Source organism: Aotus nancymaae, unplaced genomic scaffold, assembly GCF_030222135.1.
Source record: "Aotus nancymaae isolate 86718 unplaced genomic scaffold, 86718_ANA_hifiasm-v0.15.2.pri h1tg000059l, whole genome shotgun sequence".
In the NCBI taxonomy this organism is placed as follows: Eukaryota; Metazoa; Chordata; class Mammalia; order Primates; family Aotidae; genus Aotus; species Aotus nancymaae.
Genome location: NW_026988473.1, coordinates 77,397,582 through 77,419,041, shown reverse-complemented (window position 1 = coordinate 77,419,041; position 21,460 = coordinate 77,397,582). Strand labels below are relative to the sequence as shown.

The window sequence follows — 21,460 nt, the reverse complement described above, 5'->3', positions numbered from 1 at the left end:
AGTCACAGGACAGAAAATTATGGCACATTTAAAAAGATGAGGCAGATCTGCATGCACAAACATGAAGGTATCTCTGGGACGTATTAAAGATAAATGAGCAAATTGCAAAAAAATGAGCACTATAAAAGAACATGTGCTAAACAGGAACAGTAGTTACCTCTGGGGAAGAAACTGAGATTGAGTTGTGTCCATAACAAAGGGCAGGGCTTTAATTTTTCCTCTTACTGCCTGAACTTTAACACAGACATATATAGACATTTGGCCAATTAAAATTAATCTGGAAAATTCCCTCCATCGCCACACCAGCAGTGAGTTGGGGGGACCTGCTGGGGTTAACGCGGTGAGCACCCCAGGACAGCCATGCCACACCCATGAACGGGTGTCCTGTTAGCTGAAGCACCAAGTCCATGTATAGCCTATTTATCCTTCATACCAAAATATTCACCACTTTCTGAACCGATCTGGAAGTTGTAATTTTTTTCAAAGCATTTCTAGTCTATTTAGCCCATCCATTATTTATTACAGCTTCCCACAATGACAAGAACGGCAGTAATAAAACTTCTGACCAACAAGCTATAAAGTGAGGATTCCCACAAGCCCTTCCTAGAGTTCATCCATTTGCTAGAGTGACTCACAAACTCAGGCACACCCTTTACTTACTATTGGCAATTTATAAATAAAGGATCTTTTAAAGCATACAAAAGAACAGACAGGTGAAGAGATACACAGAGCAAGGTTCAGAAGTGTCCTGAGTGAAGGAGCTTCTGTCCCCATGGAGTTGGGATACACAACCCTCCCAGCATGGGTGTAACCTGGATGCCCTCTGAGCCTTCTCCCTGGGTTTCTATGGAGGCAAGGTTGATTAGGTCATCAGTCACCAGTGATCAGCTCAAGCGTGAGCCCCTCTCCTCTCCAGTGAGGTCAGAGGTTGGGACTGAGAGTCTCCACCCTCTAATACATGGGTGGCTCCCTTGGCAACAAGCCTGGCTCCCAGGGCTCTCCAGATCACTGCCATCAGTGACCTCATTAGCAGAGTGCTGGGAAACCAAAGACCAAATAAGTATTTCTTATATATCAAAAGAGTGTTCCTCACAATTATAATATTTTTAAAGTCCAATAGTGAGATAGCCTGACAAGTTTCCAGTAAGGATCCTGCTGATAATGATGCTCTTCCTGTAACTCAAGAGCCTTTTAAATATTTAATATATTATGAGAAATTAATCTGCTAAGGAGCTGTGATAATTTGTGCCAAGCAAGTCACTCACTTAGATTGCTGAGCTTCTGTTTCCCTGCTCATGGTTCTAATATTTTATAACTTTACCTAGGTATCTACTCACATCTAAAAACAAGCCAGTATGAAAGCAGTGACAAAATGGATGGTCTGCTATTTTCATGAGAATTAACAGACCAGCTGAACAATATAAATAGCCCAAAAAGAGGCTTACTTACTTAAAAGCTGACTATATGATTGGAAAATCATCACAGATCAATGAGTAAGGGATGAGTTCCTCAGTAAATGACAGTGGGGGATTATCAGCTAGAGTATTGACTTATATCATCAAAAGAACAAAACACAATGTAGAGGTAAGTGTTCAAATAAATCATTAAAGATAATTTTTTTAAACTGATAGATCTAAGGATAGGCTATGACAGTCTAATCATAATGGAACTGAAGAAACAATTAAAAGGTGGGTAGTTTTGATGATTCAAAATAACTTCTGCTTATCAAATCTTATACTGTGAAGGTTACTGAGGGGCGGCTGTTGGGGGAAATGGGCATGGTTAATGGTCACAAAAATAGAAAGAATAAGAATGAATGAATAAGATATCACAACAGGGTGGCTGTAGTCAATAATGTAAGGTTTGTTCTCGCCGAATTTAAAAGGGAAGAAACTGAGGCCAGCACAAGAAGATCCAATGCAAAGGGTTTATTCAGGCTCCCGGGTGAAGTTCTGCAGTCCGACAGGAGGGGCCGGAGAAGTTGCACGGACTCCTCTCAGACGTGGGGTTTTATAGGGAGTGGAGGCGTTTGATTGTTTGTGCCCAAGGTGAGTGGGGCCCGGATGGGACAAAATGTCAGGGGGTGGGGCCCGGATGGGACAAAATGGTAGGCAGGGAGTGGGGCCCAGATGGGACAAAATGCTTTTGGGTAGGTCCTGGCGGGGCTTTTTTCCGGGCTCCCAGTGAGGGGGAGTGTGTCCGAGCTCCTGGCAAGGGAAGGGGGTGTGTCCGAGCTCCCGGCAAGGGAAGGGGCTGTGTCTGAGCTCCCAGAGAGGGAAGGGGGTGTGTCCGAGCTCCCGTCGAGGGAAGGGGGAGTGTGCGCGAGTTCCCGGCTGGGGGCGGGGTGTGCATCCATGCTCCCGGCGAGGCAACCGGCCTTACAAATAATAACTTAGCTTTACATTCTAAGATAACTAAAAGAGTATAACTGGATTGTTTGTAACAAAAGATAAATACTTGAGGTGATGGACACCCAGTTTCTCCTGATGTAACTATTACACATTGTATGCCTGTGTCAAAATATCTCACATACCATATAAATTTATACCCCTACATACTTACAAAAATTTAATTTAAAAAATTAAAAAACAGAAATGTTTAACATAACCAGAATTCAAAGGTGATTGACAACTGGAAAAGAAAACATCTACAATAAAGCCTAGCTAGAAAATATTTGAAACATAGAAATAGTTAATAAAACCCATTGAGAAAGCAACATTCCCTTGGAAAAATAAGAACTGACAACTTGCAGAATTATATAAACGGAAAAATACATATAAAAAAATTCAATGCTGTAACTCAATAAATGTCACTTAAAACAATGGCACACCTTTGTTCACCTATTAAACTGTGGACGATAATCCACTAACTTTTGCCAGCTGTGGGGAAAGTCACTTCCTCAGCTGCAGGAAGAAGTGTCCACTGGGGTCTGTCCAGAGAGCAACACAACCACACCAGTCAAGTCTTAAAAAGGTCTATGTATACTTTGACCTCGTAATTACATCATACAATCTGTTGAAATGCTGAGATCTTTAGCAAGGTGGTTTATTATGTATAGGAATGTTCTTCACGATGCTGGTTATATTACAAAAAATGTGAACAGTTAATTTTGACACATTTGCACAACACTCCATGTCACTGCCAACAAAAAAATCAAGTGTACAACAATTGAAGAACATGGTGACATGGCCTTGGCAACTGGAAAAGAAAATACCTACAATAGAGGCTAGCTAGAAAGTATCTGAAACATAGAAACAGTTAAACCCATTGAGAAACCAACATCCCCTTGGAAAAATATGTAAAAGATAATAGGGGACTGCTTAGTGTTTGTTTTTTAAAAGCTTTAAAAAGTCACTGGCTAGGAGGACTTCCGCCAAGATGGCCGAAGAGGAACAGCTCTGGAGCACAGTTCCCAGTGAGAGCGATGCAGAAGGCAGGTGATCTCAGCATCTACAACCCAGGTACCAGGTTCATCTCAATGGGACTGGTTGGACAGTGGGTGTAGCCCAAGGAGGGCAAATCAAGTACAGGAGACCAGAGAACTCCCCGCCTACCCAAGGGAGGCCATCGGGGACTTTTCCAGGCACTCCAGCACCCTGGCTCAGATACTGCACTTCTCCCATGGTCTTTATAGCTCAGAGACCAGGAGACTCCCCCCAGTGCCGACACCAGCGTGGCAGGTTTCCAGCACAAAACAGGGTGGCCATTTTAGCTGGCACCATGGGTTTACCACACAAAACTGGGCCGTTTTAGCCCAGGCCCGGAATGACTGCAAGGCAAAACCACCCATTCCCCTGAAAAAAAAGTGGGCTGAAGGCAATGAGTCAAGTGATCTGGCTTGGCAAGTCCCACCTCCACAAAGACCAGCAAACTGAGTCCCACTGACTTGAGATTTTCTCAGCCAGCACAGCAGTTTGAGCTCAACCTGGGACTGTCGAGCTCAACTGGGGAGGAGGGGGCATCCGCCATTACAGAGGCAGTTCTAACCTTGCCTGTGTAAACAAAATCACAAGGAAGTTTACACAGCAGTTGGGCAGAGCCCATGGCAGCTCAGCAAGGCCTCTGCAGGCAGACTGTGACTGGACTCCCACCTTGCTGGGCAGGGCATCTCTTAAAAAAGGCAGCAGCCCATCAGGGTTTTATAAATAAAGCCCCAGCTTCCTGGGACAGAGCACCTGGGAAAAGGGGAAGCTGTCAGTTCCACTTCAACAGACTTAAACCTCCCTGCCCAAGCAGCTCTGAAGGGAGCAATGGAGCTCACAGCACAGCAATTGAGCTCTGAAAAGGGACTGACTGTCTCCTCAAGTGGCTCCCTGACCCCTGTATATCCTAAGAGACACCTCAGACAGGAGAGCTCTGGCTGACTTCTGGTGGAAACCCTTCTAGGATGAAGCTACCAGAGGAAGGAACAGGCAGCAGTCCTTGCTGTTCTGCAGCCCCCATGGGTGATTCCCAGGCAAGCAGGGTCTGGAGTGGACTTCCAGCAGTCCTACAGCAGAGAGGCCTGTTAGAAGGAAAAATAAAAAACAGAAAGAAATAGCTTCAACATCAACAGAAAGGATGTCCACTCAGCAACCCATCCCAAAGTCACCAACTTCAAAGACCAAAGGCAGATAAATCCATGAAGATGGGAAGAAACCAGCGCAAAAGGGCTGAAATCACCAAAAATGAGAACGTCTCTTCTCCTCCGAGGGATCACAACTCTTCACCAGCAAGGGAACAAAACTGTATGGAGAATGAGTTTGACAAACTGACGGAAGCCGGCTTTAGAAGGTGGGTAATAACAAATTTCACTGAGCTAAAGGACCATGTTCTGACCCAATGCAAAGAAACTAAGAACCTTGAAAAAAGGTTAGACGAAATGCTAACTAGAATAATGAGCTTAGAGAAGAACATAAACGACCTGATGGAGCTGAAAAACACGGCATGAGAACTTGACGAAGCATACACAAGTTTGACTAGCTGAATCGATCAAGCAGAAGAAAGGATATCCGAGACTGAAGATCAACTCCATGAAATAAAATGAGAAGGCAAGATCAGAGAAAAAAGTGAAAAGTAATGAACAAAGCCTCCAAGAAATATGGGATTATGTGAAAAGACCTAATCTCCGTTTGATCAGTGTGCCTGAAAGTTATGGGGAGAATGAAACCAAGTTGGAAAACATTCTTCAGGATATTATCCAGGAGAACTTTCCCAACCTAGCAAGGCAGGCCAACATTCAAATTCTGGAAATACAGAGGACACCATGAAGATATTCCTCAAGAAAATCAACCCCAAGGCACATAATCATCAGATATACCAGGGTTGAAATGAAGGAAAAAAATGCCACGCACAGCCGGAGAGAAAGGTCGGGTTACCCACAGAGGGAAGCCTATCAGACTCACAGCAGCTCTTTCAGCAGAAACTCTACAAGCCAGAAGACAGTGGGGGCCAATATTCAACATCCATAAAGAAAAGAACTTTCAACCCAGAATTTCATATCCAGCCAAACTAAGCTTCATAAGTGAAGGAGAAATAAAATCCTTTACAGACAAGCAATTGCTGAGAGATTTACTAAGCAAATAGCACAAAGCAGGGGTTGCAATCCTAGTCCCTGATAAAACAGACTTTAAACCAGCAAAGATCAAAAGAGACAAAGAAGGGCATGACATCAATGCAACAAGAAGAGCTAACTATTCTAAATATATATGCACCCAATGCAGGAGCACCCAGATACATAAGCTAGTTCTCACTGACCTACAAAGAGACTTAGACTCCCACACAATAATAGTGGGAGACTTTAATACTGTACTGTCAACATTAGATCAACAAGACAGAAAAATAACAAGGATATCCAGGGCTTGAACTCAGATCTGGACCAAGTGGATGTAACAGACATCTACAGAACTCTCCACCTCCAAGCCACAGAATATACATTTTTCTCAGCACCTCATTGCACTTACTTTAAAATTGACCATATATTGGAAGTAAATCACTCCTCAGCAAATGCAAAAGAATAGAAATCATGACAGTCTCTCACACCACAAGCGCAATCAAATTAGAACTCAGGGTCAAGAAACTCACTCAAAACCACACAACTACATGGAAACTGAACAACCTGCTCCTGAATGACTACTGGATAACTAATGAAATGAAGGCAGAAATTGGTTTCTTCAAAACCAATGAGAATGAAGACAATGTACTAGAATATCTGGGACACATTTAAAGCAGAGTCTAGAGGGAAATTTATAGCAATAAATGCCCACATGAGAAGTGAGGAAAGATCTAAAACAGACACCCTAACATCACAATTTAAAGAACTGAGGAGCAAGATCAAAAGCTAGCAGAAGACAAGAAATAACTAAGATCAGAGCAGAACTGAAGGAGACAGAGACACAAAAAACCCTTTAAAAAACATCAGTAAATCCAGGAGCTGGTTTTTGAAACCATCAACAAAATAGACCACTAGCCAGACTAATAAACAAGAAAAGAGAGAAGGATTGAATAGATGCAATAGAAAAATGATAAAGGGGAGATCACCAGCAATCCTGCAGAAATACAGACCACCATCAGAGATTACTACAAACACCTCTATGCACATAAACCAGTAAATCTAGAAGAATTGGATACCTTCATGGACACTTACACCCTCCCAAGACTAAACCAGGAAGAAGTTGAGTCCCAGAATAGACCAATAACAAGGTCTGAAGTTGAGGCAGCAATTAATAGCCTACCAACCAAAAAAAGTCCAGAACCAGACGGGTTCACAGCCGAATTCTACCAGAGGTGCAAAGACAAGCTGGTACCATTCCTTCTGAAACTAATGCAAACAATACAGAAAGAGGGAATTCTCCCTAACTCATTTTATAAGACCAACCTCATCCGGATACCAAAACTTGGCAGAGACACAACTAAAAAAAAAAAATTCAGGCCAAAATCCATGATGAATATTGATGCAAAAATCTTCAATAAAATACTGGCAAACCAAATCCAACAGCACATCAAAAAGCTTGTCCATCATGATCAAGTCAGCTTCATCCAGAGATGCAAGGCTGGTTCAACATACGCAAATCTGTAAACGTAATCCATCACATAAACAGAACCAAAGACAAAAACCACATGATTATCTCAATAGACGCAGAAAAGGCCTTCAACAAAATTCAACAGCCGTTTATGCTAAAAACTCAATAAACTATATATAGAGGGAATGTATCTCAAAATAAGAGCTACTTATGACAAACTCACAGCCAATATTATACTGAATGGGTAAAAACTGGAAGCTTTCCCTTTGAAATCTGTCACTAGACAAGGATGTCCTTTCTCATCACTCCTATTAAACATAATATTGGAAGTTCTGGCCAGAGCAATCAGGCAAGAAAAAGAAATAAAGGGTATTGAATTAGGAAAAGAGGAAGTCAAATTGTCTCTATTTACAGACAACATGATTGTGTATTTAGAGGACCCCATTGTCTCAGCCCAAAATCTCCTTAAGATGATAAGCAACTTCAGCAAAGTCTCAGGATACAAAAATCAATGTGCAAAAATCAAGCATTCCTATACATCAATAACAGACAAACAGAGCCAAATCATGAGTGACTCCCACTCACAATTGCCATAAAGAGAGTAAGATACCTAGGAATATAACTAACAAGGGACGTGAATAACCTCTTCAAGGAGAACTACAAACTACTGCTCAAAGAAATAAGAGAGGACACAAACAGATGGAAAAACATGCCATGCTCATGGTTAGGAAGAATCAATATCCTGAACATGGGCATACTGCCCAAAGTAATTTATAGATTCAATGCTATCCCCATCAAACTACCATTGACCTTCTTCACAGAACTGGAAAAAACCACCTTACACTTCATATGGAACCAAAAAAGAGCCCGCATAGCCAAGAGAATCCTAAGCAAAAATAAATAAAAAATAAATACACAAAGCTAGAGACACCACACTACCTGACTTCAAAATATACTACAAGGCTACCGTAATCAAAACAGCATGGTACTGGTACCAAAACAGAGATACAGACCAATGGAACAGAACAGAGGCCTCGGACACAATGCCACACATCTACAACCATCTGATCTTTGACAAATCGAACAAAAACAAGCAATGGGGAAAGGATTCCCTGTTTAATAAATAGTGTTGGGAAAACTAGCTATCCATGTGCAGAAAGCTGCAACTAGACCTCTTCCTTACACCTTATACAAAAATTAACTCCAGATGGATTAAAGATTTAAACATAAGACCTAACATCATAAAAACCCTAGAAGAAAATCTAGGCAATACCATTCAGGACATAGGCATAGGCAAGGACTTCATGACTAAAACACCAAAAGCATTGGCAACAAAAGCCAAAGGGATCTAATTAAACTTAAGAGCGTCTGCACAGCAAAAGAAACTATCATTAGAGTGAACCAGCAACCAAGAGAATGGGAAAAATTTTTTGCAATCTACCCATCTGACAAAGGGCTAATACCCAGAATCTACAAAGAACTAAAACAAATATACAACAACAAAAAAACCCCATCAAAAAGTGGGCAAAGGATATGAACAGACTTCTCAAAAGAAGACATTTATGCAGTCAACAAACGTATGAAAAAATGCTCATCATCACTGGTCATTGGAGAAATGCAAATCAAAACCACATTGAGATACCATCTCACGCCAGTTAGAATGGCGATCATTAAAAAATCTGGAGACAACAGATGCTGGAGAGGATGTGGAGAAATAGGAATGCTTTTACACTGTTGATGGGAATGTAAATTAGTTCAACCATTGTGGAAGACAGTGTGCCGATTCCTCAAGGATCTAGAAATGGAAAAACCATTTGACCCAGCAATCCCATTGTGGGATATATACCCAAAGGATCATAAATCATTCTATTATAAAGACACATGCACACATATATTCATTGCAGCCCTGTGTACAATAGCAAAGACTTGGAACCAACCCAAATGCCCATCAAGGATAGACTGGATAAAGAAATAGTGGCACATATACACCATGGAATACTATGCAGACGTAAAAAAGGATGAGTTCGTGTCCTTTCCAGGGACATGGATGAAGCTGGAAACCATCATTCTCAGCAAACTGACACAAGAACAGAAAACCAAACACAGCACATTCTCACTTATAAGTGGGTGCTGAACAATGAGAACACATGGACACAGGGAGGGGAACATCTCACACTGGAGCCTGTTTGACGGTAGCGGGTTAGGGGAGGGATAGCAGGGGTTGGGGGTATTGGGGAGGGATAACATTAGGAGAAATATCTAATGTAGGTGAAGGGGGATGGATACAGCAAACCACCATGGTGTGTGTATACCTATGTAACAATCCTGCACGATCTGCACATGTACTTCAAAGCTTAAAGTGTAATAAAAATAAATAAATAAAAATAATAAATAAAAAAATAAAATAAAAAGTTTTGGAGATATATATATAAAGCCTGGGGGCAAATATACTAGGATAGAATAATGGTTATCCTTGGTGGTATTACAGATTTACTGCTATTTTCTCTTTTGTATTTTCCATATTTTCTACAGTAAGTTTTATCTTTATAATTATATAATAATATACACATATAAACATTTATATTTTAAAAAGAAGCACAAGCTTTAGAATTTACTAAACAAAAAAAGAGTCCCCTCCCCACCACTCCTTTCATCCCCCACAGAACTAGGTGTGCCTAATACCAAGCAGATGGCAGATTCTCTTTAGGTCCCTTCTCCCCAAGCAACTCATGTCTCCCTGCTGCCCCCAGAAACCCCATGGCATGCAGCTGGGCCTGCCTCACCCAGAGCTTTCCAAGTTCGGCCAGGGCAAATGCCCCCAAACTGCCTCCCCTTCCCCACTTTGGGCCAAGCTCTCACTGCCTCAGTTAGGGGTTTGACAAGGAAGCCATTCGCTGCAGAAGGAAGGTGTTTGCATGGTTTTTTAAAAGGATGTTGCTAATCCAAACCTAGAGTTCATGAAGGTCCTAAGACCTATTTTCAGGTCTTGTTACAGGTGGTGAGGTTTTGTCTATTTCAAAACAATAGACAAAGTAGTTTGTCTATTTGTCCATTATTTCAAAATAATAGACAAACTCTTTCCCCACAAAGTCATTTGTCTATTTATTTTGAAATAATATACAGATTAGTATATTTTTAAACACTCTCATCGTTATCATTATTACTAAAATGTTTGCTTATTATCTGTCAATTCATATTTCTTACTTTATTACAGTTTTCTAGTCAGCTCCAAGGCACTATATAGAGTTTTCAAATATTTTTGATGGAAATCTTTTTCAACACTGACTCAGTACACACAATATTCCGTTTTAGAGACAATACAATACTGAGGATCCGAAAAAGACTAAAAGCTTTTACCAACATCCCTGTTTTGTTTCTTTACACACACTTTATCAAATGCCTACTGTTTGGATCTGTGTCCCCAGCAAACCTCATGTCAAGTTCCCAGTGTTGCAAGTGGGCCTGGCAGGAGATGACTGGATTACGGGGGTGGATTTTTCATTAATGGTTTTGGACCAACCCCAGTCCTATACAGTGAGCGAGTTCTCACGAGACCTGGTTGTTAAAGCATGTGCAGCACCTCCCCCCACTCTCTCTTGCTCCTGCTTCTGCCATGTAAGACATGCCTGCTCCCTGTTTGCCCTCCGCCATGTTTCCTGAGGCCTCCCCAGAAGCCGAGCAGAAGCCTCTAGGTTTCCTGTACAGCCTGCAGAACCATGAGCCACGTAAACCTTTCTTTATAAATTACTCCGTCTCACGTATTTCTTCATAGCAAAGTAAGAACTGCCTAATACTTGTATTTATTAAGTTTTAAGGACAGATGATCCTGCCCTCGATGAACTTAACGGTATTCAACAAATAATTATGCAAGTAATTACCTAACTTCAAGTTGTGGCAAATGTTAGGAAGGAAGCTTAGTGTTATGAGAATATGTATCATGAAGTTTAACTTAAAGTTGGAATTCTACCCCTTGAAGGAGGCCCTTTCTTTCTTAAAACCAAGGGCACATTAAAATGCCTCTTCCAAACTTCTAATGAGGTCATATTTTGAGGGAGTTAGAGCTGGACGGTGTACAGGGCAGTGTTTTTTTTCTACTTATTTCAAATAGGAACACAGGAATGCAAAACTATTCTGGAAAATGATTTCATCCTCCTGGAAACCGATACTGCTGCAGTCTCCTTTCCTTTCACTGTTGAGAGGAAAGAAATACTTACAAAGATTTTCATGCAAACAAGCTTTATGTGTGAGTACAAATTTTGAAAGAATACAAATATCCATCATTAGGTGACTGCTTAGATAAATTATAAGAATATTCTAAGCTATGGAATACTGTTCTATGATAAAAACAGTGAGGTGACACCTATGTACTGGCATGGAGAGCTCTCCAGACATTCCAAGTGAGAAAAAGCAAACCACTATGGTATGACTCAGTTTGTTTTAAAAAAATAAGGTAAACACTTTATATTAACGCAGAGAGAGTGCAGCACTAAGGCTGCACAAAGTGCCCACCTACCTCCAGCACCTGGTCCTTTACCGTGATAATGTATTTAGGTACTACTTGTACAAGAAAAACATTAACCAAGTAAAACATGCATCCAACAGTACAGTCTCAGGATAGCAAGCGTCCTTCTGGAGGGGTTAGGAGTCTCTCTTGGCTCTTTGGTTCTAAGTATGAGTTGAAGATGTGTTATAGGAGCCATGCCATGAAACCCTAAATATTGGCCCACTCTGATAGACAACCCTGAAAAGAATCGATCTGCTTTGCCAGCTGGTACATGCTGAAAAGCAGCCTGAAGGTATTCCCAGAAACAGCCACAACAGAGCAGATGACTTAAGGCACCCAGCTGTTGACTCAGTTGCAGGAAGTGAAAGGGGAACTCCAAGTAAATGATATTGGAAGCAGCTGCAGTTGTATCTGTCCTTTGGCTCACTGGGCTGGCCCAATGCCTGCCCTGTAATGACAGCAAAAGAGCAACACTAACTCAGAAAGACCAAGTCCCTCTATGCCCAGAACTGTGGCTGCCCACTGGGAGGGCAGCTGGGGACGGAGGCAGGGTCCCCAGTTGACCAGACGCCCTTTCCCTAGTAGACTACTGGCTGCCCCAGCTGCCTACCTGGTCCAGCCAGCAAGATTCAGGGCAAGAAACATCCTGGCAGGAGACGTTTCCTTCCCAGGTTCTCCTTCCTAGGGGGTATGTGTTAGGCACCAAGGAATCAAAGCAGCCCCTGAGGCCTCAGACCTTGTACAGCCCTAAGCCCAGGGCACAGGAGATCCTGTCAAAAGACCCCTCGAAGATGAATCTCATCCAAACTCTGGTCTGTTGACAGTTTTGTCTTAGTCTAGGCTGCTGTAAGAAAATCCCACAGACTGGGTGGCTTAAACAACAATTATTTTATCACAGTTCTGGGAAGTTCAAGATCAAAATGCCAGCAGATTCACTGTCTGGGGAGAGCTCTTTCCCTCGTTTGCAGATGGCCACGTTCTCCTTCCTCAGTCACACAACTTTCCTTGTGGCCACACTTGTGGAGAGAGGAAGACAGAAAAAGAGAGGAAGGGGGAGTAGCGAGAGAGGGAGGGAGTTAGCGGGAGGGCGGGGGAGAAAGAGGGATTTCTTCCTCTTTTTCTAAGGGCATCCCATCATGAAGGTCCCACTCTGTGACCTCATCCGAATGTAATTACCTCCCAAAGGGCTCTCCAATTATCATCACATTGGGGATCAGGGCCTCAACACATGAATTTTGGGGTTGGGAGACACACACATTCAGTCCACAACTGCAGCACACTTAGGGAATTCGTTTCTTCCACAGTTAAGAGAAATACTTCTAGAATTTCAGAGCTTGAAGGTCACACCATGCTATCGTGCTTCCAATCCACACAGTCGTTGCCCAGCTGTTTCCCGTACCTCTCCCCCTCAATGAAATGTGCTGGCCTCCAGCGGCATCTGAGCAGATGTGCTAGAATTTCAGCAGATGCGTAAACGGCCCTCAGTTTTGGCAGTTTTTTACATTCGGGATGATGTCATCCCACTTTTAACGAATTTAAAATAGAAGCCAGATGGAGAACTTGTTGGGAAATAGGAATGTAGGGTCACCGGATACTGGCGTAGGGGCAAGTCAGAGATGAAAAGGTTGGGGCAGAGGAGGTAGTTCAGACTTTTTCAGTAGGCATTAGGGGTTTTTGGAGGGGAGGAATGTGAAGGATGTTGTGCTTTAAGATGATTAATCTGCCAGCCATGCATAGAATGGACTGGAATGCAGACAGTGGACATGGAGAGGCTGGGTAACAGGCTGTCAAAGTTTTGCAAAGGAGAAGTAACAAGGGCCCAAACGGGTGCTGTGGTCTGGAGGATAGAAATGAGTAGCACAGAAGGGTGTGGTAGCTAGGGAGCCATTTTTCCTACTGCAAAAAGGGCCTCCAGGCACTGTCTCTCAGCAGCTCACACAACAGTAACACCCACAGGGTACTCAAGCCTCACAGATCACACACGTCCTTCTTCCACAGTACAGCCATTCTGCACTTTGAACACAGATTCTTCCTCCTCACAAAAACAACACAAAAAAAGAATGAGGCACTTGCAATAGAGCCTCCGCTTATAGATCAAGCGGGACCACTTACCTATCACGATGACGTACATCCTTTATTGCTATCATCAGAGGCAGGTGTCTGGGAGCCGGGCAGGACAGGCCTGACCCAGGACAGCACTTGTATCATTAAATGGCACTCAGAGGGCTCACTTCCAAGCAGCTGGGACCCTTAGCAACCAGAACGCCCCCTGCATTCCCTCAGCCCAGCCCTTCTGGGAGAGCTCCCCAGTGAGCACTGGCACTTCCTTCACTAAATTTCTATTGAGCACTTGTTGAGGGCAAGACATGATAGACGGCAAGAGGAACTAAAAATGAGGGCTGGTGAAACTACAGATTCTCTCTTCTCTGGCTCCCACCACACAGCCTTCCTAGTCCAAAGTCACAATTGAATTTAAACTGTCTTCTGCTGTGTGTCACTTATTTTCCCCCTACCCAGCTGAATCTCAGGGGAGGCAGGCCTGCAGTATTTTAGAAAGGCTGAGTGGAAGTATCAGGCCTAACCAGAAAGGTGCACACTTTAGTTCTTATATTCAGTCCAAAAACCTTAAAATGCTCCCGGCCACAACTCAGAAGAGTGTCCTGGCTACTCCCTCAAGAGTGTTTCTGCTTGTAATTCTCACTATCACAGGGCACATGTGGACCAATGAGTGGCTGCAGGCCACAGGCTGCTGCAAAGACTACCAAAGTTGCCCTCCACCTTGACCGTGATACCAGCCCTACCATGCCCCTCCAGACCACATCACTTCTGCAGTCACCCTCAACCTGTGGACAGGCAGACAAAGATCTGGTGAATGAACAAGGCAGAGTCCCTTCTGCTCTCTGTCCCCAACAGAGTCCCACCAGCCCAGGCAGCCCCACACCATTGCCCACCACGTGGGACCTGTGTGAGCTGCTGTGGGAGGCAAGAAGCCAGAACCTCCGAGGACTGGATGAATTTAGTGAGAGAACAGGCCAAAGTCTAAAGGGAAGCCTTCACTATGAAGCCAAGTATTTTCTCATATGAGGACATTCCCTCTCTCTAACCTGCAACACTCCCAACCCAACAGGGAACCTGCTCTGAAACCTAAAACACAATCCATGCACATTTTTTGATTTAATGGATTTTCTTTAAAGTAAAAAATCCTTTCTTTAAAGTAAAAAAGACATTGAGATAAGGTCTGCAGATTTAAAACGCGGCTTCATCCTCCCTCTGTTGAGAATTACTCCCTCCCTCTCTGGTGCTTGGAATAGTCTTTTGTTGAACTTCACACAGAGCATTATAACCTGTCTATGCGTGTTCTGCACAAAGGAAATTTCCTATAAAGGAAAAGTCACCACAAAGTTTCAACTTGAATCCTATTTTACAAAATACCAGTTGACAGGAAATTTAGTTTTTGGAAAGTAACTGGAAGGAAAATATAATTTATTTTATGCTTAAGGGGATTTTTATCACAAGAGTTGAATTCTTATATATACTAGTTTATCATACAGGTGGGAAAGGAAAAACATGTAATTACAGTTGATTTTCTAGTTTCTAATTTTATACACACACAGCACAACACTAACAGGAAAACAATGGGACTTGCTGTGCCCTCTTTCATGTGGAGCCCCTGGACACTTACTTTGGCTTCCACCTCTCCGGGTGACTGTGCTGATAAAGTTCCCGTGACCACATGTTGTCTCACACATCTCAGTTTCAGCCAATGCTGCTCCACACACTCGGAATCCTGCCTCCGGGGTCCACTTTGCCCTGAAACTCTCACCATTCCTGAGTCAGAAGAAACCCCTCCTCCTGCTTTCCCACAGCACCAGGCTTTAGTTCACACTTTTGACACTGTCCAGATTCCATGAATCCTGCATTAGGAGGGTTATGCATTCAACTTCTCTGCAAGACCGTGCTTCCAGGGGCAGATTCAACGTCCTGTGTGTATCTGACAGGACATTGCCGAGGTATAATATCATGCACACCAGAATCCATGAACAGCATCTGATGATGCCAAAGCTATCACCTTTCACTCACTCAACACACGTGTTTAGATTAGTTTCAAGGGCCATGCAGAACACGCATAGACAGGTTATAATGCTCTGTGTGAAGTTCAACAAAAGAGTATTCCAAGCACCAGAGAGGAGGGAGTAATTCTCAACAGGGGGAGGATGAAGCTGCGTTTTAAATCTGCAGGCCTTATCTCGATGTCTTCCTGGGGCCTGTGTTCATTGACCAAGACGGTGGGCAAAGTGCCAGCTCCACTTCGATTACTTCGCTTTCCCTTTATTGTCGTTCTTGTCTTTTTTGGTTTGTTTTTGGCTAAGTGCACATTGCTAACCACACAAAATTAAATGCCGCAGGACATGATCGCTCCCACCGTGCCAACTCCATGTATTAATCTATGTACCTCTCCCCTCCTCTCGAAAGCCCTTCTTCTGGTTTTATCTAAATGTATACCTGATCTAATAGGTCTTCCCTGGTTCTGTTCGCTTCATCCCACATGTCTGTCCTCCCTTGGAACTCCTGAAAACACTTCAGAAAACATGGGACTCTGCTCGACAGCGCCTCACCCAAGTGCCTGCCAACCTTCATCAGCCCGGAGCTCACAGCTCAGCACCTGTTTGGGTGCTGAATTACACACAGCTGAATGACGTTACCTGCTAACAGATGTGTTCTAGTGCCCAACTGCATAGTAAACTGCCACAGGCCAGAGAGAGGGCAGGGCGAGAACAAGGTCTCTAAATCCTTTCCCATCTCCCTCAGCACACAACAGTGCTATGCACACAGCATGAGCTCACACCCTTGCTAGGTAAAACCACCCCCAATCACCCAAAATTGCCTCTCAGGCAGCCCACCAATTTAGATGTATCTAAGGCATTACAGGTGCAGAGGTGCGCTAGAGGTGGAGACTGGTCACAGAGGGCGATCAACTCCTCCTTCCTGCCTTTCTGTCCCAACCAGGGACCCAAGACTTGCACCTCCAAGACAGGGACCAGGCCTCTTTTACTCCCGGGTCCTTGGAGGTCAGCACTGAGTTCAGCACACAGCCAGTACTCAATGAGGAGTTGACTGAAGGGAGAGCTTATCTCCAGGACACACACTATTTGGTGGTTTTCCTTTCAGCTGGAAGCCTCAATTCACTGTCAAATGGAAAGTGAATGAAAATCCCAATGACTATGCCTATGCAAAGAGCAGGAAAACTAGAAACTAATTTTCCACGATGAATTTGGCAGCTTCCTGCCAAACTCAACAACTTAGTGCTGCGGATTGCAAAATCACACTCATCGTCACTGTTTCCTAACCAACTCTTCCCTCAACTTCACTATTCCCATCACCCCCAGCACCACACTCCACTCAGCAGACATACGGCCTTCGCAGCAAGTTTAACCAGTCCTGCCCTTCATGGCCTATTACAAACTGGGTACTCACGTGGGGCTTATTTACCTCTTGATCTTACAGCAATCACCCACCCGTCTTCTTCCATTCACACCATCTGTGCACAGGACTTCAACAGACTCCTTGCTTTAAGGCACCTGGCCCTCCAGGTCCCATCCTCTCACCTCCTTCCCAAACCCTGTATGCCACCAACAGGCTAGTATTTACTTAATGCTATTGTTTCCAACCACTCTGTCCTCTGCTCAAACAATAAAGTCCACAGTTCCAAAACCATCAATCTATACTCTTCTGTTCCAGGCTGACCCAGGCCCATATTCACTCTCAGATCCCAGGAACTCCTAACTAATCCTCCTGCCGGCTAGGACAGTCACTGTGTCTCTCTTTCCAGGAACATAAAACATTCTCTGCCATCTCAAAACCTTAACAAAGGTCTTACTCCTGCTTATCCAAATCCCACCCACCCTCTGACAAAAGTTTCCCCAAAGTCCAGCCACACTAGGCCCTCTCTCTTCCCTCTGCCACAGAACCGTATTTAACCCTCCTGCACTACCTTCCTCTTGATTCATCAAACTCTCTCCTGTGTGGAAATTCAGAACAGCTGATGAGGAAGAGCAGCCACGAAGCCACGTGATCCTGCCCAAACCACCAGACTTACCGATCTCAAACAGCAGCTACGAAGCTCAAATGAGAATTTACAGGAAGGGGACTTGTTCATCTCACATTCATAAGACCGTCCAAATTAAGGGTCCCTCTAATGCCTGCCAAGTGCAAATATGTCGTATCATTCACAACCCTGCAGAGCTAAGATCTCAGCAAATACCAATTAAACGTAAGACAGTGAAAGAACCCACTTCTCACGGAACACGGATCTTCACATTCTCCATGTGGCCACTCAGGAACTTCTCTGGTACAATATTTTAGAAGGTTGGAGAAGTGTGTAGGAGACAGGGAAGAAAAGAAGGGACACAGCTATTCTTGGCAAATTTGGTGGCAAGGTGCCCGTTCTAAAGGCGGGACATGAACTGTAATCCACAGTCCCATCCGCGGGTCTCAGGGAACGAGAGACCTGAGGAGTAGGGATGCAAGCAGGGTAGGCAGGGGCACCAACGAAACACCGGAGCAAAGAACACTTTGGACTATAAAACCGGGGCCACTATGCTACCTGACATTTACGACCATCACAGTTGGGTGTGCCCTCCCCTCCGACCCGGGTGACGCTCACCAATCGAGATCTCCTGGGCAAAAGCCAAGGAGATGAGCAGCAGGGGCAGCCCCACGGCGATGCACGTGAGCATCTTGTCCACGGCCAGCTCCAGCCGCAGCCCCTTGAACTTGGGCTCGGTGGGCTCCTTCAGCAGGAAATCCGAGAACACGTACTCCGCGGCCAGGTGGGCGATGGCCATGGCTGCGGCGCCGGGACCAGCCAGGCAGGTCCGGGCACCGCCGGCGTCTGGGGAGCTCCGCGGCGCCGTCACCCCGTCACGGGCTGGGGCGCGGCTTTCGCTTTCCCTTCCCCTTCGCCGTCTCCCCGGCTGCGCCCAAACCCCGCTGGCCTTCGTGTCTCGGCGCCTGCGGCTCGCAGCGACCCCGCTGGGCTCCCGCGCTCGCTGCCTCCGCGGCCGGCGGGGCGGGGACCCGGGCGCTCCGATTCCCGCGCTCCCCCCCTGCGCGCTCAGCCCGTGCGGGTCCCCGGGGACGCGCGGCACTCGGAGGCGAGCCTCTCCGGCGAGTCCGCAGGCCTTGAACCCCCCGCCCGGCCCCTCCGCGCCGCCCCGACTGAAGCGGACTCCGGCCCAGCCGTGCTCTCTCCGCCGGCGGCGGCGCGCTCTTCCGGAACCATCCGGGGAAACCGAGTACCAGGGCCGTGGAGCTTCCGGAAGACGCGGTGACGCGGGGCGCAGGGGGCGCGGCTGCATCCCGGCCCCTCGGGCCCAGCCGCGGACGCAGGGATCTTCCCGCGGGATGAACCGGCAACCAAGAGAATGGGAAAAAATTTCTGCAATCTACCCGTCTGACAAAGGGCTGATATCCAGAATCTACAAAGAACTAAAACTGATTTACAAGAAAACAAACAAACAAACCCATCCAAAAGTGGGCAAAGGATATGAACAGACACTTTTCAAAAGAAGACATACATGAGGCCAACAAACATATGAAAAAATGCTCATCATCACGGATTATTAGAGAAATGCTTCCTCAAGGACCTAGAAATAGAAATTCCATTTGACCCAGAAATCCCATTATTGGGTATATATCCAAAGGATTATAAATCATTGTATTATAAAGACACATGCACACATAAGTTCATTACAGCACTGTTTACAATAGCAAAGACTTGGAACCAACTCAAATGCCCATCAATGATAGACTGGACAGGGAAAAAGTGGCACATATACACCATGGAATATTATGCAGCCATCAAAAACGATGAGTTCGTGTCCTTTGTAGGGACGTGGATGAACCTGGAAACCATCATTCTCAGCAAACTGACACAAGAACAGGAAATCAAACACCACATGTTCTCACTCATAGGTGGGTGTTGAACAATAAGACCACATGGACACAGGGAGGGGAGCACTACACACTGGGGTCTGTCGGGGGGAAATAGGGGAGGGACAGCAGGGGAGTGGGGAGTTGGGGAGAGATAGCATGGGGGGAAATGCCAGATATAGGTGATGGGGAGGAAGGCAGCACATCACACTGCCATGTGTGTACCTATGCAACAATCTTGCATGTTCTACACATGTACCCCAAAACCTAAAATGCAATTAAAAAAATTGGAGAAAAAAAAAGAAAGACAGGAGGAAATGCTCTGACCAGTGTCCATGGAAATTAAGGCTATTGAGGTGGAAATAATTTGACTGATTGGAAGGTAAATGTGAGGATCCACCCAAAAAGACTTACCAACAAAGTTGGGCATGTTTCAAAGTTTATTAAACTTTGGAAGGCTTTTATAAGAAAGTTTAGGAGAAGGGAGGAGGACCCTTCATATCAGAGTTGGGTTTTTGGAGGGTACAGTACAGAGGTTACAGTCACTGGCTGCAGATGACAACACACAGGCTAAAATGCTTTGTGCACAAGAAAATCAAAGTTCATATGATTCAGAAAGAAGTCAATCTTCTTTTCAATGTCAGTAGTTTACATATTAATCAGTACATGAACAGTTTGAGGAACTGACAAGAAGATTTGGAAGACTCACTGATTTTTTACTCAGAGACAGGATCTAAGCCATGAGTCATAAGACTTTCCTCAGATGGCTTAGTTTGGAAGCCCTGACAAATGTAACATGTAGGTTATCACCAGGAACATCTGAAGCAGGTGGGACCTGCAAACATGAGGGCTCCTTGGGACAGGGCTTGGCTGCCTTCTCTGTGGGTCCACACGTACTCACAATGTACCTCTCCACCCAGCCTGACCTCTAAACACACATCCGAGAGCCCATACAGCTCTCTCTGTGTAGACGGCTCACAGGGCTTCAAACTCATAATGGCCAGGACTTCAGTCTTCATCTTCCCCTTAAACCTGCGCTCCATCCTCCACATCTTAGTAAATGCATCACCAGCCACCCATGCACCCGAGTCGGAAACCTGGAACACCATCTTCAACACTCCTATCTCTCACAGCTGCCATAACTAATTTTCACATTCTCTTACTTCCCTCTCCTAAATATAGCAAGTCTGACAGCTCTCCACCTGCACTGCCAATACCCAATTCAACTCACCATTCCGTCTCCTAACCACATACAGGAATATGTGGGACAGGGTCCCCATCCATTCTCCTCTACAGCTGCCAGGGTGAACTTTTCAAAGCTCCAGTCTGATCATCTTCTCTACTTAAAGTGTACATTGTTTTTAGCATAAAATACAAATGCCTTAGCATGGCCTCTGCCTATGTCACCACCAGCTTCACTGCTTTCCTTTCAGTTCTTCAAGTTAGCTAAGCCCCTGGCCTCCTCCAGGCTTTCCCACCCAACACACTCCCCACAGTGGCCTCTTTGCCTGGCCCAGCTTTATTCACCCTCCTGGCCTCAGTTCGGTGTTACTTCCCTGGGAAAGCCTTCCCTAAGTAGACAGATTAGATTACTTCCCTTTGTGAAATTCTTCCATAATGCTAGCAACACTGGTTATTAGTTGTGAGTCTTGGGGAGTTCTTTGACTCTCCTGTGTCTCAGTTTTCTCATGTTAAAAGGTTGTAACTCAGGGCTGTGGTAAGGACCAAAAGAGTTAACATGGGGAAGTGCCCATTGTAGTGCCTGGCAACTTGTGAGTCTAGGTACATGTCATCTGCCATTGTTGCTCTCTATTTTTCCTTCTTAAAAATAGTCATGATTACAACTCAACAAATATTTATTTATTTGATGTTTGCCACCCCTTTATATGATCAGCTTCTGAGGGTAGCTCCATGCCCGTGTGTACCACTTTTATCCTCAGCACTTAGCACAAACGCCTCAACAGAGTCGACGTTTTAATTCATATTATTAAATAAATGAAGGAATCTGAACACTTTTTAAAAC

At 44.7% G+C, this 21,460-nt stretch overlaps 1 protein-coding gene across 6 annotated transcripts in view; it reads right to left on the bottom strand.

Moving 5' to 3' along the window:
* The window catches only part of LOC105711902 (pannexin-1), a 189,159-nt gene extending 170,809 nt beyond the window's left edge, over positions 1-18,350 (bottom strand). For 3 of the 6 annotated variants that reach the window (XM_064365425.1, XM_064365426.1, XM_064365421.1), the window contains exon 1: positions 18,170-18,350. In XM_064365425.1, the coding sequence (XP_064221495.1) occupies positions 18,170-18,350 (181 nt within the window). Of the gene's footprint in view, positions 1-13,617; positions 13,652-16,995; positions 17,558-18,109; positions 18,132-18,169 lie in introns of those variants that run through there. The other 3 variants (XM_064365424.1, XM_064365422.1, XM_064365423.1) reach the window with 3 other exon arrangements.
* Between the last annotated feature and the right edge of the window lie 3,110 nt (positions 18,351-21,460).